At 43.5% G+C, this 19,017-nt stretch overlaps 1 protein-coding gene across 3 annotated transcripts in view; it reads right to left on the bottom strand.

Moving 5' to 3' along the window:
• The window catches only part of CUX1 (cut like homeobox 1), a 447,664-nt gene that overhangs the window by 295,829 nt on the left and 132,818 nt on the right, over positions 1–19,017 (bottom strand). For all 3 annotated transcript variants that reach the window (XM_077294437.1, XM_077294435.1, XM_077294436.1), the window contains exon 3: positions 7,718–7,765. In XM_077294437.1, the coding sequence (XP_077150552.1) occupies positions 7,718–7,765 (48 nt within the window). The remainder of the gene's footprint in view (positions 1–7,717; positions 7,766–19,017) is intronic.

The following is a 19,017-nucleotide window of genomic DNA, read 5'->3' as shown; positions in this document are numbered from 1 at the left end:
TGGATACACAGCTGATAGTCCTACTGAATAGACTTGTTAGAATTTGTATTATGGCAAGAAAAAAGCAGCTAAATAAAGAAAAACGAGTGGCCATCATTACTTTAAGAAGTGAAGGTCAGTCAGTCCGAAAAATTGGGAAAACCTTGAAAGTGTCCCTAAGTGCAGTTGCAAAAACCATCAAGCGCTAAAAAGAAACTGGCTCACATAAGGACTGCCCCAGGAAAGGAAGACCAAGAGTCACCTCTGCTTCTGAGGATAAGTTTATCTGAGTCACCAGCCTCAGAAATCGCAGGTTAACAGCAGCTCAGATTAGAGACCAGGTCAATGCCACACAAAGTTCTAGCAGCAGACACACCTCTACAACAACTGTTAAAAGGAGACTTTATGCAGAAGGCCTTCATGGTAAAATAGCTGCTAGGAAACCACTGCTAAGGACAGGCAACAAGCAGAAGAGACTTGTTTGGGCTAAAGATCACGAGGAATGGACAATAGACCAGTAGAAATCTGTGCTTTGGTCTGATGAGTCCAAATTTGAGATCTTTGGTTCCAACCACCGTGTCTTTGTGCGACGCAGAAAAGGTGAACGGAAGGGCTCTACATGCCTGGTTCCCACCGTGAAGCATGGAGGAGGTGTGGGGGTGCTTTGCTGGTTACACTGTTGGGGATTTATTCAAAATAGAAGGCATACTGAAACAGCATGGCTACCACAGAATCTTGCAGCGGCATGCTATTCCATTCGGTTTGCCTTTAGTTGGACCATCATTTATTTTTCAACAGGACAATGACCCCAAACACAACTCCAGGCTTCGTAAGGGCTATTTGACCAAAGAGAGTGATGGGGTGCTACGTCAGATGACCTGGCCTCCACAGTCACCAGACCTGAACCCAATCGAGATGGTTTGGGGTGAGCTGGACCGCAGAGTGAAGGCAAAAGGGCCAACAAGTGCTAAGCATCTCTGGGAACTCCTTCAAGATTGTTGGAAGACCATTCCCGGTGACTACCTCTTGAAGCTCATCAAGAGAATGCCAAGAGTGTGCAAAGCAGTCATCAAAGCAAAAGGTGGCTACTTTGAAGAACCTAGAATATAAGACATAGTTTCAGTTGTTTCACACTTTTTTGTTAAGTATATATTTCCACATGTGTTAATTCATAGTTTTGATGCCTTCAGTGTGAATGTACAATTTTCATAGTCATGGAAATACAGATAAAATCTTTAAATGAGAAGGTGTGTCCTAACTTTTGGTCTGTACTGTATGTGTGTGTGTAAATATATATATATATATATATATATATATATATATATATATATATATATATATATATACATACACACACATATTATATACACACACATTATATATGCATATATATCTACTATATAATTGTCTAAGGGTACTTCCGTCTGTCCTTCTGTCTGTCTGTCGCGGTTATTCGTTCGCTGATTGGTCTCGCCAGCTGCCTGTCATGGCTGCCGCGACCAATCAGCGACGCGCACAGTCCGGAAAAAAATGGCCGCTCCTTACTCCCCGCACTCACTGCCCGGCGCCCGCATACACCCCTCCGGTCACCGCTCACACAGGGTTAATGCCGGCGGTAACGGACCGCGTTATGCCGCGGGTAACGCACTCCGTTACTGCCGCTATTAACCCTGTGTGTCCCCAACTTTGTACTATTGACGCTGCCTATGCGGCATCAATAGTACAAAATGTAATGTTAAAAATAATAAACTAAAAAAAAAAACCTGCTATACTCACCCTCTGTAGTCCGCTGAGCTGCTCGCGCCGCCTGCCATCTTCCGTTGCAGGTTGCGGTGGCAAAGATGGTATGGCAGAAGGACCTGATATGACGTCACGGTCATGTGACCGCGACGTCATCACAAGTCCTGCGCGCCTGCGTGGAAAGGACCTGACGTGACGTCACGGTCATGTGACCGCTACACGGTCATGTGACCGCGACATCATCACAGGTCCTGCGCTCAGACCAACCCTGGGACCGGAAGCTGCCGTGTACTACAAGTGGCTCTCGGAAAGGTGAGTATATGTTTATTTTTTAACCTGTGACAAACGTGGCTGGCCAATATACGACTTCGCTGTGCAATATACTACGTGGCTCTGTGCTGTATACTACGTCACTGGGCAATATACTTCGTGACTGGCCAATATACTACTTCGCTGTGCAATATACTACGTGGCTCTGTGCTGTATACTACGTGGCTCTGTGCTGTATACTACGTCACTGGGCAATATACTACGTCGCTGGGCAATATACTATGGCGCTGGGCAATATACTACGTCACTGGGCAATATACTACGTGGCTGGGCAATATACTACGTGACTGGGCAATATACTACGTGGCTGGGCAATATACTACGTGACTGGGCAATATACTACGTGACTGGGCAATATACTACGTGGCTGGGCAATATACTACGCAGACATGCATATTCTAGAATACCCGATGCGTAAGAATCGGGCCACCATCTAGTGTATATATATATATATATATATATATATATATATATATATATATATATATATATATATATATATATATATATATATACTAGCTGTACTACCCGGCTTCGCCCGGGTTAATGACTGCTGTTAGCAAAATAGAATGTGTTAACAAAAATTTATTCTGCACACAAAAACCACAAAACAAATAGATAGAAATGTAATTATTAAAAGGCAAAAACTAAGCAAATAGAAGCATTTCACAACATATATTAGCTTTGTTATACTGAGAATGTCTTTGTTGCCTTTTCCTTTCACTTTTTCCCCATTATGTAGATAGGGGCAAAATTGTTTGGTGAATTGGAAAGCGCGGGGTTAAAATTTCACCTCACAACATAGCCTATGACGCTCTCGGGGTCCAGACGTGTGACTGTGCAAAATTTTGTGGCTGTAGCTGCTACGGTTCAGATGCCAATCCCGGACATACATACATACATACATACATACACACACACACACATTCAGCTTTATATATTAGATTTTCCTACTGTGTAATGTATCTTTTTATAGTAAGAGGCTACCTTTTTTTTTTTTTTTTTTTTACAAACCAAAAGAAAAGGCCTGCAGTTTAGACTCGGCTCAGTGATACCATATGTGCAAACATTAAATATCCCCACACACACATCCAAAAGGTATGGAAATGGCTGCGCTACAGCCTGGTGTGTCCTAGCGCGCTCCACATTTTGCATTTCACTACAGGCACACGTGTTTCTGTGTGTGAGATGGCTGTGAACAAGGTTTTTTTCCTCTCCCCTCTGGCAGCAGCACCCAACTGTATTTCACAACGTAACCTCCATTGAGCAGCAAGTAGCAGATGATGCTTAAGAGGTTAACTCGGCACATATCTGGCACCTCTCCAGCCTTTGTAGAAGAATCACTACTAATGTGAGAGCACAAAGCATAGTCCAGGCCAGCCGTGATTAATAGACTGCTGAATGCGCTCCTTTCCTCACACACACACACTTTTCATTCCCCTGCTTCCATAGATCATGGACTTATCCTCGAAATATCTGACTGAAATTGAATTTGGCTTCTCTCTCAACCGTTCATTTCCTATGTTATGCAAGGTTATATCCTTTTCTGCATGAGCAGAACCAAACCAGCTGCAGCTCGGGAGAAGAAAATATGTTTTCAATTATGGAGCTGGCCTGAAAACAGAATGGTAGATGTGAGCGCGCCCTTAATAGAGCCATCATTGAATGAACCTGCTAGACGGAATCCTATTAATTAGGTGTTTAGCCTTACACAGGGAACCTTTGATACTGCGAGCGCGTTCTACCTGGCACGCCGGAGCTTTGGAACGCAGCAGGAAGTTAATATGGCAAACTTCCTCAATTGGCTATGCAAAGGTCTGACATTTGAAACGGAGATGATTGCGATGAAATATTGACTTTCAGGAGTGTGTTAGGCAACGAAGAGAATGAATGAGAATTTACTGAGCTAGCAATGCAAGCCGCCGCATTATGGAGGGATTATTTTTCCCTCAAGGAGGTAGACTGACTAAGGAAAGCATGTAGAGGGGAAAAAAAATGCCGTTTCCTCGCACAAGCTATGGGAGTTCTGTGCCCCAGTCTCCATTTAGAAGATGGAGTTTGGTCTGAGAGGGAATAAGCATGAAACAATAAGGAAAAAATAACAGCAAGGCACACAATGAGGTCTGCGCCTATTCGTCAGTGACTCTGGTGCCACCGGGAGGAAGTGACAGCCGTGAACTCGTAAAAGACGTCTTGGCCATTTTATACTCCTTCTGTGTTTGCTTCTGTCATTTACTTGTAATTGTGTAATGCATTTGTCGTTAGGATTCGCCTGATGTAATGGTGAATGCAGACACAAATAAGCAATCATCCCATTGTATTACAAAATGCTGAAAAAATAAAAAGTGCAGCTACCAAAAACCTAGAGCTTAGCCCATGAATCATTTTATACTAAAAGTAAAATAGCTTATAGTTTGTTTCTTGTTTCAAAGTATTCCCTTGTCGCTACTGCGAACAGACTTTGGACTGAATCGGTCTCCTTCTCCTTCTGGCAGCTAGCCTGTTTTTGTCTGCTGTAGAAGGAGGTTATTTTTCTGTTAAACTGTCATACTATTGAAAAAGCTATGCTCCGTACCTGACCAGCAGAGATAAAAAACATTTCTATTGGCTGACATGCAGAACAGAAGATAACTGTGCAGAGAACGGGCTGTGGTCCACTAGCAACCAGCATGTGCATAACAAATATTGTTCATATTGTTATGTTCTATACACAGAATATAATATTTAATGGTGGGATATTCCCGTTAAGCATAAATCCATTTTTTCCAAACCTAAAATGGTTTGCCCACCAGAAAATGCTTTTACAAAAATCCAATGTACTTTGCAGTGTTTCTGGATATAAAATAGCTTCCTTTTTGTTTCTTGTTTGCAAGTAACCCCTTGTCGTTACTACTAATCTGTGATTCTGGGAATAGACTCTGGACTGAATTAGTCCCCTTCTCCCTCTGGCATCTAGACTTTTTTTTTCTCTCTGTAGAAGGAGTTTTTTCTTCTGTAATAAAGCCATACTATTGCAAAAGCTCTGCTCTTTACCTGACAAGCAGGTCTGAAAGACATTTCTATTATCTGCTCTGCAAAGAAAAGCAGATCACTGTGTGCCCGCCAGCATCCAGGAATTGCGAATACTAAAAATTCTGAATATTTTTATGATCTATACAGTGGATATGACATTTAATGGAAAGAAAAACTCCTTTTATTTATAAATAGTGAGTTAGCTATTTATCTTTGCAAGGCTTAGTGGTTTCCGCACCAGAAAATTGCCTTTACATTTGGCTTACTATTCATCCTATTATTGAGATCTCGGTCTATTGGCCATAGCAGAAAACTGAGCTTCAGTAGCCAGACCTAAAGGTTAGATTCACAGTTACCACCATTGTAAATAAATAGGGTTACTTAGGGTAGGCCATGACTATTCAATCAGCCAGGCCCAGGGCCACGTCTGCCCGATCTATTATGAGGCCTGCTGGCACATAGTGAGGTGAGATACTACACATAGGACCATCATGATTGGGTACACCTTGTCATGGTAAGATGGCTTATGTGTTGTTGTTTTTTTTAATTAAAAAAAATGGTAACTACGGTAAGTACTCTGTGTTTTTACATGTGTTACTGTTACTATTTACTTACTGCAGACTTTCTAAGCATGGTTTTAATTCTTTATTAACAGATACATATAACGTTAATGGCCGCAGTGTGAATGTGTACCTACTTGTTACACTCATAGTAACATGTGCACTGACAAATATATTTTGTTACTCTACTCAATCAGTGGTCGTACCTCAAATTACCCGGCTATTCATCACAATGAAACAGCCAAGGAAACCATGTGGGCCCAGCATCTCCTTATCCACATAAAAAAATCTATTTTTTTCCAGAATTGCACCCGGGAGTTTCTAGAACTTGACTAATGACTCAACCATCACAGCAAGATGTGGAAGAGATGTCCAACGTCTCACTTGCTCTAACAGTGAAGAATCCCGGCCTATGATGATGGTGAAACCTTCTCTCCTTGAGTGGTAGAGAGTGCCCTCTTTACAGCGTTGGAGACCTTGATGTAATAAGATTAATAGAAAAAAATCTCCTTTTTTTCCATTAAATTATTAACGTGAGATCCTATAGGCACTATGCATAACGACAACCCAATCCCCTCCAGAGAAGAATAAATGCAGCTGGAGTGATGAATCTCAAACTTCTGGCATTTTATTGACCAAAAATGATTGTGCTGGAAGCTACAAAAATGTTAAATCCTTGTTCCTAATTAAGAAAAATATTAAAACAGGTATATCAAGGACTTCCCTGAACGGCCTGCAGTGTTACATCAAAGGACATTTCTGGAAAACTCCTTCATTGCCACTGCTTGTAATGAAACAGAGAATTTTAGGATTCCAAGTTTGCGGCACCCGCTTGGGAATGACCAGTTTCCGTTTGGATGCCTCTGTGCGATAAAACTACAAAAAATAATAGGTTTCCGAAAACTAGCCTGGAAAAATGTGTATGTCCTCCATAGAACTCAAACCAACGGAATATGTTTAGGAGCTCAGGTAAGATCAGAGCCCAACCTCAACTATGCTCGTTTGAGTGAATCAACGAGGAACCCTGTCTCCATGTTAAATACAAAAAGTGTGAAAATTCATTCTTAGAAGGAGGGTGTTTGTATTGAGTGCAAACGAGGGGAGTTCACTTTACAATCGGGGGAGATGTTCAACAAAAACAATGATGATCGGTATCGGCCAAGTAGTATAGAGAGAGCAAATAACAAAATACAACATTTTGGGCACCAAAAATATATTACATTATTATTCTTATGGATGTGTTCTGCTCTTCCATGTGCGGGTTGTTTTAGAAATGTATGGCACAAAGACCTGAACAAGACAGTAGGGTTAGGCAGTAGTGATGAGCAAACGTGCTTGGGTAAGGTGTTATCCAACCATGCTCGGGTGCTAACCGACTGTCTTCGGTGTGCTTGAATAATATGGTCGATTCCCCGCGGCTGCATGTCTCCTGGCTGTTCGACAGCCACAACACATGCAGCGACTCCCTGTTAGTTAGGCAATCCCTGCCTGTGTTGCGGCTGTTGAACACTCGTTTAGCTCCCGAGCATGGTCGGATAACACCTTATTCCAGCACATTCGCTCATCGCTACTAGACAGACAACGGATGCCTGAGCAGAGAAAAGTCCAGCGCATGTCCTAGTCTTCATATTTGTGAATCAGACTGTCATTCAGGTCTATCAAGTGAGAAAAAACGAGTACACAAAAATCACCCATTTTTCATGGATACGTAAAATCAGACACACTCAAATCCATAGGGTCTAAGAGACCATAATGGCCCATTATCAGGCTCTTTCCAAACCACTACCCAAATCCCAATATTTGGTTTCATACTTCACCCAAAGTCTTAGAGGAATGTCCTGCGGTCCATACGGAGCGGCCCGTCACAAACAAGCTGTGACAATGAGGGATACCTCTACGTGCATAATGTCTACACAGCAGATATTAATGACTACAAGGGGCTAATTACACAGCGGCAGATAAATGACACATATAATGCGTTCTGGTGAAGATGAATGATTCATTACGTATTCAATAATAAAATCATGGTAAAACTTCCCTCAATAAACAGTAATAAACATTTTCTGCTGACGGCACAAGACTTAAAGTGGTCTTACCTCTGCTTGGAAACTCTTTAACAACGGAGCTACCTGTTTGCGCAAGTCCTATGGAGAACAGAGACAATAATTAGCTTTGTGAAATCCACATTGTGAAAAGCCGGCAGAAACAGAGTGACATCTCGCTCACAATCCCGGTCACCAGGCGTTAGATCGAGCTGCCTCCATTTGGCAAATCAAACAGCCATAGAAGGCTCTTCTGCTCGTGGAAATATGGCAGCGCACACATTATAGATCTCATAGGAGAAGTAATCCTAAATATACCCCACAGAATAACAGTTCTGGCAATGAAATTATTACTTTTGTTATTAATCCAGGCGAACGGCAGAATAGCAGGCCATGTTTAGAGCTTGGCAGCATGAAGTCTCTGGTGGCCGTCCTTCATTTCCAGTTCTATTTTAAAGGCCAGCGCCAGCCAAGTGCCTCTCTCCCCACCCCCACACTCACCCCATTTTGGCAGGAGATGCCCTTCCTCCCCCCCAAACCACGATCTCTGGGAGCTCTAAAAACCTACTCAAATCTAAGCCATATTCACTGGCATTTACTACAGTCGACTACTAAAGAAATCAGGGCAGGGTTTGTAGTTTTGAAAAAAAAAAAAAAAAAAAGGGACTTGAAATGAATTAAATATCTCATCAATATATTAAATAATTCACCGTCACACAATTCTCAGTACATTCCCTCATCCATCCAAAACTGTAGTATACTGCCTTCATGTAATGAAACACACATTTAATATAGGAATATGTCCAAAAATATATATTTACAGTACGGGGCAAACTTTTTAAGCAGGGGTGGAAAAAATGCACCAAAGTAAGAATGCTATCAAAAATAAAAGTGTTAATGATTTATTCTTATTAATTAACAAAATGCAAAGTGAGTGAGCTTAAGAGAAATCAATATTAGGAGTGACCGCTCTTTACATTCAAAACAGCATCAAAGGAACTTATTTTATTACATTAAAAAAAATAAAAAAACGTAAAAAAAAAACAAAACAAACCCCACTGCCAATCCAAACCATTGTCACCAGTCAAAAAAACAAAAAACAGTGACTGATATACAAAAATAATTGCTACAGAAATTTTTAAATGTATTTCAATGGTCATAACAAATAACAAAAACTGCGAGAAACACACATCCTTTATTTTCCCTCTGACGGATAAAAAAAAAAAAGTATACCAATTACACAAAAATTAAGCCACATGTACAATGAAAAAAAAAGTCACTGAATATTAGCATTGAATTATTTGAATATCCAAATGAGAAAAAAAAAATTACAGATGTTTAAACAGCATGTACAAAAAAAACTGAGCTCTGCTGAATCTACAGCAGAGAAACCTGAATATGTCACAACTACTGCACCCAGTAAACTAAGTGATACATCACTGGTATGAGGGTCTCTGTCCCTACATCATGCTGCTCTCAGATTATACAGCAAAAACCTGGCGGCAGATTCCCTGTAAGAGAACAAGAACATTTACAGGAACTGGAGAAAGGGCTGTAAAATCAGTTTTGGGTGCAGCCTACAGAAATGTTCCAATTAATGCCAAGAAAGAAAAATATTATTATATTATATTATATAACTAATTTATTAAATGCACTGTTGTATATTTACTTATATATGAAATTAGGAATTGTATGAGGACCTCTCAACTGGATATCAGAGGACAGAAGGATTGGGAAGATAACTTATAAGCGCTTGATACTGTTGTTCTCAGTTGAAATAAACAGCAGCAAAATGTGTCGACTCTTCCCAATGGACACATATCAGCACTCGGGAGAGATTGCTTTCAGCCAGGTGACTACTATCTTATTCATATGGGCATCTTTATTATCAGAAGTTTGGCTAACTCCACAGCCCTGAAAGCGGACATGGCATGGAGAGATGGAGGCACGCAATATCCACTTTGCCCATCTGGCCGATATTAATTAGGGGCTGATCAGCATGCTGCACAGTGATACTACAGTGTAACTAAAGTCGTTCCATTCACCACGATGCTGAAAATATGTCTCCCATAACAACAGAACTTATGCATGTCACAAAAATACACCAATATTCATAACAGAACACTGGTGCCAGCAAGTCTGATATAATTCCTTTGAAGGTAGGTAGACTTATCTCCGCAGCCGATAAGTTCCTTGTGTTCTCTAATCCCTGTTGATGAGCAAATTTTTGGGAGAGCTTTTTCGACAGCCATAGGCATGCAAATAGTCAAACAAGTCATGCAAGAAGGCTAAAACAGTGTAGCTTTTTATTTATCCTCACAAAAGGTGTTTACATGCCCTAATAGAGCATAGGTCTAAATACTTGTGCCCAAACCCATATAACTCAGCCACACATGTGCAAACCAGCCACGCATATAATATAAATATATATTTGCCCCTTTCACATGTAAAGCGCCATTGAATAAATGGCGCTATAAAAATGTATAATAATAATAATTACACCAAAACTTTTTCTCCAGTCATGGTTAGTGGTTGGGAGACATTTATTGTCAAACTATTGTGTTTTTTCTTTTTAAATCAGAATGACAACCCAAAACATCCAAAAGATCCTGATCAAAAGTTTACATAACCTGGTGATTTAGGCCTGATAACATGCACAGAAGTTGACACAAATAGGTTTGAATGGCTACTAAGGTAACATCCTCACCTGTGATCTGTTTGCTTGTAATCAGTGTGTGTGTGCATAAAAGATGAGTGAGTTTCTGGGATCCAGACAGACTCTTGCATCTTTCATCCAGCCACTGACATTTCTGGATTGTGAGTCATGGGGAAAGCAAAAGAATTGTCAACGGATCTACAGGAAAAGGTAGTTGAACAGTATAAAACAGGAAAGGGATACAAAAAGATATCCATGGAATTGATAATGCCAGTCAGCAGCGTTCAAACTGATTAACAAATGGAAAATCAGGGGCACTGTAAAAACAAAACCACGCTCAGGTATACCAACAAAAATGTCGTCCACAACTGCCAGGAAATGGGATGCAAAGAAAAACCCACAAATAACATCAGTTGAAATACAGGACTCTCTGAAAACTAGCAGTGTGGCTGTTTCAAGAAGCACAATAAGGAGGCACTTGAAGAAAAATGGGCTGCATGCTCAAGTCACCAGAAGAAAGCCATTACTGCACAAATGCCACGAAGTATCTCGCCTACAATAAGCAAAACAGCAAAGTGACAAGCCTCAAAACTTCTGGAAAAAGGTAATTTGGAGTGATGAGACCAAAATTGAACTTTTGGGCCACAACCATAAACGTTACATTTGGATAGAGGTCACCAAGGCCTATGATGAAAGGAACACCATTCCTACTGTAAAGCACGGAGGTGGATCGCTGATGTTTTGGGGGATGTGTGAGCTACAAAGGCACAGGAAACTTGGTCAAAGTTGAAGGAAAGATGAATGCAGCACGTTATCAGAAAATACTGGAGGCAAATTTGCAATCATCAGCCCGGAAGCTACGCATGGGACGTACTTAGATGTTCCAACATGACAACGATCCAAAATATAAGGCCAAATCGACCTCTCATTGGCTATAGCAGAACAAAGTGAAGGTTTGGAGTGGCCATCTCAGTCTCCTGACCTCAATATCATTGAGCCACTCTGGGGAGATCACAAGCGCGCAGTTTATGCTAGACAGCCCAGGAATTTACAGGAACTGGAGGCTTTTTGCCAAGAAGAGTGGGCAGCTTTACCATCTGAGAAAATAAAGAACCTTATCCATAACTACCACAAAAGACTTCAAGCGGTCATTGATGTTAGAGGGAGCAATACACGGTATTAAGAAATGGGGAATGTGAACATTTGATCAGGGTCATTTAGATGTTTTGGGTTGTCATTATGATTTAAAAAGAGAAAACACAGTAGTTTGACAATAAATTGCTTCACCCAACCACTAACCATGAGTGGAGAAAAAGTTTTGGTGTTATCATTCATATTCTCTGAAAAAAGGCCAATAAAGCAAAAATTCTGCCGGGGTATGTAAACTTTTGAGCACAACTGTACGTATGAGATTAGCTATTCGGTTAAGGCTGTACCTTCAACGACATGTACCCGCTCGTATACCAGTAGTAGTGATAAGTCCATAGCACATTTGGCTTGTGTTATCAGGCAGGCAGGACAGACCTAAGCTCCCATCTGATCACTCTTAGGTACATTACAGATCATTCTGTGCGTAGAAGAGACAGGAGCTGAGTAGGTCGACATTATATGTTACATGGCTTTAGTGTAGGTAGAATCCTGCTACAAGAAAGGATCCCGGCAGCTTGGACATAAGCCTCTATATGTTGTAACTTTCCAATTAACGGTTTAATAGAGCCTATGGGAGCATCAACCTAGTATTGATTCTAGTAATCAATATTACACGCCACATAAAGACTCCCACAATACTCATCCTAACTGGACAAAGCTATCTCACCATACATTTAAAGATATATATTTTCCTTTTTACAAGGCAGACAGGTTTGTGAGCTATAACAATGATGCAATAATGAGACAGAGCCCCACATGTCCATTCCTGTTCATTCCTCAGTGACATATATCTCCATATAACTAGTGTGAAGCTAATCATTACAAATATTTAACAAAGCTGGTGTAAAAAGTAAGGGCATGTTCACACTACTTCTTTTTCCAGTGGTTAAAACAACCCTTTTTAAGCAGAAGACGCTTCAAGACATTTTCCTTTTCTCTGGAGTTTTGTTAAACTAAGGCGTTGGTAGCAGCAATTGTTTCCCAACTATGTTTTTCTGGAGTTTTTTTCTTGATGTTTTTGATAACCATAAAGTGAAGAAATTACTGGTGTTTTTGAGGTGGAAATGATGGAGATGAAAAACAAAAAACACCCAGACTAACACTAGGCATTTCTATAGCCTTCCCATTGACATGCATTGTAAAGTACTGAGTAGAAATGAGCAGATCCCTTCATGCAACCATGGTCAAGATCAGTGCTCACAATGGCCGTGGACAAGATCAGTGCTCACACTGGCCGAGGAGAAGATCAGTGCTCACACTGGCCGAGGACAAGATCATTGCTCACACTGGCCGAGGACAAGATCAGTGCTCACACTGACCGCAGACAAGATCAGTGCTCACACTGGCCGAGGACAAGATCAGTGCTCACACTGGCAGAGGACAAGATCAGTGCTCATACTGGCTGCAGACAAGATCAGTGCTCACACTGGCCGAGGACAAGATCAGTGCTCACACTGGCAGCGGACAAGATCAGTGCTCACACTGGCCGCGGACAAGATCAGTGCTCACACTGGCCGCAGACAAGATCAGTGCTCACACTGGCCGCAGACAATATCATTGCTCACACTGGCCGAGGACAAGATCAGTGCTCACACTGGCCGCAGACAAGATCAGTGCTCACACTGGCCGCAGACAATATCATTGCTCACACTGGCCGAGGACAAGATCAGTGCTCACACTGGCCGCAGACAAGATCAGTGCTCACACTGGCCGAGGACAAGATCAGTGCTCACACTGGCAGAGGACAAGATCAGTGCTCATACTGGCTGCAGACAAGATCAGTGCTCACACTGGCCGAGGACAAGATCAGTGCTCACACTGGCAGCGGACAAGATCAGTGCTCACACTGGCCGCGGACAAGATCAGTGCTCACACTGGCCGCGGACAAGATCAGTGCTCACACTGGCCGTGGACAAGATCAGTGCTCACACTGGCCGAGGACAAGATCAGTGCTCACACTGGCCGCGGACAAGATCAGTGCTCACACTGGCCGCGGACAAGATCAGTGCTCACACTGGCCGCGGACAAGATCAGTGCTCACACTGGCCGCGGACAAGATCAGTGCTCACACTGGCCGCAGACAATATCAGTGCTCACACTGGCCGAGGACAAGATCAGTGCTCACACTGAAAGCAGACAAGATCAGTGCTCACACTGGCCGAGGACAAGATCAGTGCACACACTGGCTGCGGACAAGATCAGTGCTCACACTGGCAGCGGACAAGATCAGTGCTCACACTGACCGCAGACAAGATCAGTGCTCACACTGGCCGCAGACAAGATCAGTGCTCACACTGGCCGCAGACAAGATCAGGGCTCACACTGGCAGCGGACAAGATCAGTGCTCACACTGACCGCAGACAAGATCAGTGCTCACACTGGCCGCAGACAAGATCAGGGCTCACACTGGCAGCGGACAAGATCAGTGCTCACACTGACCGCAGACAAGATCAGTGCTCACACTGGCCGCAGACAAGATCAGGGCTCACACTGGCCGCAGACAAGATCAGGGCTCACACTGGCCGCAGACAAGATCAGGGCTCACACTGGCCAAGGACAAGATCAGTGCTCACACTGGCCGCGGACAACATCAGTGCTCACACTGGAAGCGGACAAGATCAGTGCTCACAATGGCCACGGACAAGATCAGTGCTCACACTGGCCGCGGACAAGATCAGTGCTCACACTGGCCGCGGACAAGATCAGTGCTCACACTGGCCGCGGACAAGATCAGTGTTCACACTGGCCGCGGACAAGATCAGTGCTCACACTGGAAGCGGACAAGATCAGTGCTTACACTGGCCGCGGACAAGATCAGTGCTCACACTGGAAGCGGACAAGATCAGTGCTCACACTGGAAGCGGACAAGATCAGTGCTCACACTGGCAGCGGACAAGATCAGTGCTCATACTGGCTGCAGACAAGATCAGTGCTCACACTGGAAGCGGACAAGATCAGTGCTTACACTGGCCGCGGACAAGATCAGTGCTCACACTGGAAGCGGACAAGATCAGTGCTCACACTGGAAGCGGACAAGATCAGTGCTCACACTGGAAGCGGACAAGATCAGTGCTCACACTGGCCGAGGACAAGATCAGTGCTCACACTGGCCGCGGACAAGATCAGTGCTCACACTGGCCACGGACAAGATCAGTGCTCACACTGGCCACTGACAAGATCAGTGCTCACACTGGCCACTGACAAGATCAGTGCTCACACTGGCCGAGGACAAGATCAGTGCTCACACTGGCCCGCAGTCAAGATCAGTGCTCACACTGGCCACGGACAAGATCAGTGCTCACACTGGCCGCAGACAAGATCAGGGCTCACACTGGCCGCGGACAAGATCAGTGCTCACACTGGCCACGGACAAAATCAGTGCTCACACTGAAAGCGGACAATATCAGTGCTCACACTGGCCGAGGACAAGATCAGTGCTCACACTGGCCGCAGACAAGATCAGGGCTCACACTGGCCGCAGACAAGATCAGGGCTCACACTGGCCGCAGACAAGATCAGGGCTCACACTGGCCGAGGACAAGATCAGTGCTCACACTGGAAGCGGACAAGATCAGTGCTCACACTGGCCGAGGACAAGATCAGTGTTCACACTGGAAGAGGACAAGATCAGTGCTCACACTGGCCGCAGACAAGATCAGTGCTCACACTGGAAGCGGACAAGATCAGTGCTCACACTGGCCGAGGAAAAGATCAGTGCTCACACTGGCCGCAGGCAAGATTAGGGCTCACACTGGCCGCAGACAAGATTAGGGCGCACACTGGCCGCAGACAAGATCAGTGCTCACACTGGCCACAGACAACATCAATACTCACACTGGCCACAGACATCAGTGCTCACATTGGCCGCAGACAAGATCAGTGCTCACATTGGCCGCAGACAAGATCAGTGCTCACACTGGAAGCGGACAAGATCAGTGCTCACACTGGAAGCGGACAAGATCAGTGCTCACACTGGAAGCGGACAAGATCAGTGCTCACACTGGCCGAGGACAAGATCAGTGCTCACACTGGCCGCGGACAAGATCAGTGCTCACACTGGCCACGGACAAGATCAGTGCTCACACTGGCCACTGACAAGATCAGTGCTCACACTGGCCACTGACAAGATCAGTGCTCACACTGGCCGAGGACAAGATCAGTGCTCACACTGGCCCGCAGACAAGATCAGTGCTCACACTGGCCACGGACAAGATCAGTGCTCACACTGGCCGCAGACAAGATCAGGGCTCACACTGGCCGCGGACAAGATCAGTGCTCACACTGGCCACGGACAAGATCAGTGCTCACATTGGCCGCAGACAAGATCAGTGCTCACACTGGCCACAGACAAGATCAGTGCTCACACTGGCCGAGGACAAGATCAGTGCTCACTGGCCATGGACAAGATCAGTGCTCACAGGCCGTGGACAAGATCAGTGCTCACAATGGCTGCGGACAAGAGCTGCACACACGTGAAGTCCTACCAGGCCGGCTAATCATAGCACTGACCTGGACTGTGTATTGTGTTTACAGTGCCTTGCGAAAGTATTCGGCCCCCTGGAACTTTTCAACTTTTTCCCACATATCATGCTTCAAACATAAAAATACCAAATGTAAATTTTTGGTGAAGAATCAACAACAAGTAGAACACAATTGTGAAGTTGAATTAAATTTATTGGTTATTTTAAATTTCTGTGGAAATTCAAAAACTGAAAAGTGGGGCGTGCAATATTATTCTGCCCCTTTACTTTCAGTGCAGCAAACTCACTCCAGAAGTTCATTGTGGATCTCTGAATGATCCAATGTTGTCCTAAATGCCTAATGATGATAAATATTATCCACCTGTGAGTAATCAAGTCTCCGTATAAATGTACCTGCTCTGTGATAGTCTCAGGGTTCTGTTTGAAGCACAGAGAGCATCATGGAGACCAAGGAACACAACAGGCAGGTCCGTGATACTGTTGTGGAGAAGTTTAAAGCCGGATTTGGTTACAAAATGATTTCCAAAACTTTAAACATGCCAAGGAGCACTGTGCAAGCGATCATATTGAAACGGAAGGAGTATCATACCACTGCAAATCTACCAAGACCCGGCCGTCCCTCTAAACTTTCATCTCAAACAAGGAGAAGACTGATCAGAGATGCAGCCAAGAGGCCCATGATCACTTTGGAAAAACTGCAGAGATCTACAGCTGAGGTGGGACAGTCTGTCCATAGGAGAATAATCAGTCGTACACTGCTCAAATCTGGCCTTTATGGAAGAGTGGCAAGAAGAAAGCCATTTCTCAAAGATATCCATAAAAAGTGTTGTTTAAAGTTTGCAACAAGCCACCTGGGAGACACACCAAACATGTGGAAGAAGGTGCTCTGGTCAGGTGAAACCAAAATCGAATTTTTTGGCAACAATGCCAAATGATATGTTTGGCATAAAGGCAGCACAGCTCATCACCCTTAACACACCACTCCCACTGTCAAACATGGTGGTGGCAGCATCATGGTTTGGGCTTTTCTTCAGCAGGGACGATAACTAAAATTGATGGGAAGATGGATGGAGCCAAATACAGGACCATTCTTGAAGAAAACCTGTTGGAGTCTGCAAAAGACCTGAGACTAGGACAGAGATGTGTCTTCCAACAAGACAATGATCCCAAACATAAAGCAAAATCTACAATGGAATGGTTCACAAAAAAACGTATCCAGGTGTTAGAATGGCAAAGTCAAAGTCCAGACCTCAATCCAATCGAGAATCTGTGGAAAGAGCTGAAAACTGCTGTTCACAAACGATCTCCATCAAACCTCACTGAGCTCAAGCTGTTTGCCAAGGAAGAATGGGCAAGAATTTCAGTCTCTCGATGTACAAAACTGATAGAGACATACCCCAAGCGACTTGCAGCTGTAATGGCAGCAAAAGATGGCGCAACAAAGTATTAAGTTAAAGGGGCCGAATAATATTGCACTCCCCACTTTTCAGTTTTTGAATTTCCACTAAAATTTAAAATAACCAATAAATTTCGTTCAACTTCACAACTGTGTTCCACTTGTTGCTGATTTTTAACCAACAAATTTACATCTGGTAGCTTTATGTTTGAATCATGATATGTGGGAAAAGGTTGAAAAGTTCCAGGGGGCCGAATACTTTCGCAAGGCACTGTATATGCTGGGGTGTATTGTGTATTAGGGTGGTCTACCTCTATTTTATTTTCTGGACAGATACCATATCTGCAGAATATTTATTTACTTTATTTGTTTCTATATCACCATTAATATCCACAGTATTTTACACACATTAGAATCATTGTTCCCATTGGGCCTCACAATCTAAATTCTATCAGTAAGTCTCTGAAGTGTGGGAGGAAACCCAGGTAAACAAGGGGAAAACATACAAACTCCCTGATGTGGTTTTTGGTGGGATTTGAACCCAGGACCCCAGTGCTGCTAAGCTGCAGTGCTAACCACTGAGCCTCTATACTGCCCTTCAAAATATGCTTAAAAGCAAGGTCACAAAACAAAGCCACAAAAAAGGAATACAAATCCTCCAAGAATAAATACAGCAAAAAGGGGCAGCAGTGTTAACCTACCCAGGTCTCAGAACTAATGCACTCTCAGGATGCAGTAAACCCATGTAGTAAAGATGGCGGCAACACAGGTACAAAATACTGGTGAGACAACCACTTGCCTCCTACCAGTTCATGGAGGGGGTGATTGCTTAGTAATAAAATACACAAAAGCCGCTTGTATAGGGCACTGGTCACCGTACGAACAGTACGAACAGCGGATCTTGATGATTTGCGTGACCAAGTGCATTCAGCGTGGTAGAACATTCCTCAGACCACCAGTAACAATTTAATTGATTGCAGCCAAGGCTTGTGAGTGCGAGCATTTCTGAGCATGGTGCTCAATCTCGATTCTGAATAAATTGAAGTGTTTTGAAAATTTTGTTTCCATGTTTTCATTATCTTCATATCATTATCGTGTCTATCCATCCTGTGATTTCCATAATTCCATGACTGTTTTGAAGTATAACAAGTGTGTGTACACTGTATATATTTTTGTATATCTGGAATGTGTATAGATCTATAGATGACTCCAGCAATCTGACTGCTCTGTGCCTGTTCTTGGAGTGTACGTGTGTGATTTACTTGTGTGCCTATATGTCTCCAATTTGCTCCGGTATGTCGTCATTGGTGCAAGATCAACACTTTTTTGTCCCACAGAGGTGCTCTTCTTCATCTGTTGACATTAGCACATTCCTTCCTTAACAAGTCAAGAAATGACGGAGATTAGATGTGTCTGATATGTCATCCCTTCGGGGTCACGCAGTGAAAGGTCAGTTTTCAGAATACAGATTTCATACATATGCCGTTACCACATTCCTCTATGACAGCTGTCCAGCTGTTCCGCGGCTTACGCTGGAAATCATAACCCATGAAATCCATAACGGCTTGTGCTGGATACATGGTACCGTGGTCACTTGGATCTGTGACATTGCGGCCGTCACTATGGGTCGCCGATGCTTGGGTTCTGCTCTAGATTCACCTGGCTGCTCCGC

This window comes from Ranitomeya variabilis, chromosome 3 (assembly GCF_051348905.1).
Source record: "Ranitomeya variabilis isolate aRanVar5 chromosome 3, aRanVar5.hap1, whole genome shotgun sequence".
NCBI lineage: Eukaryota > Metazoa > Chordata > Amphibia > Anura > Dendrobatidae > Ranitomeya > Ranitomeya variabilis.
Note: the sequence above shows the minus strand (reverse complement) of the source record. Positions and strands in the feature narration are given on the sequence as shown.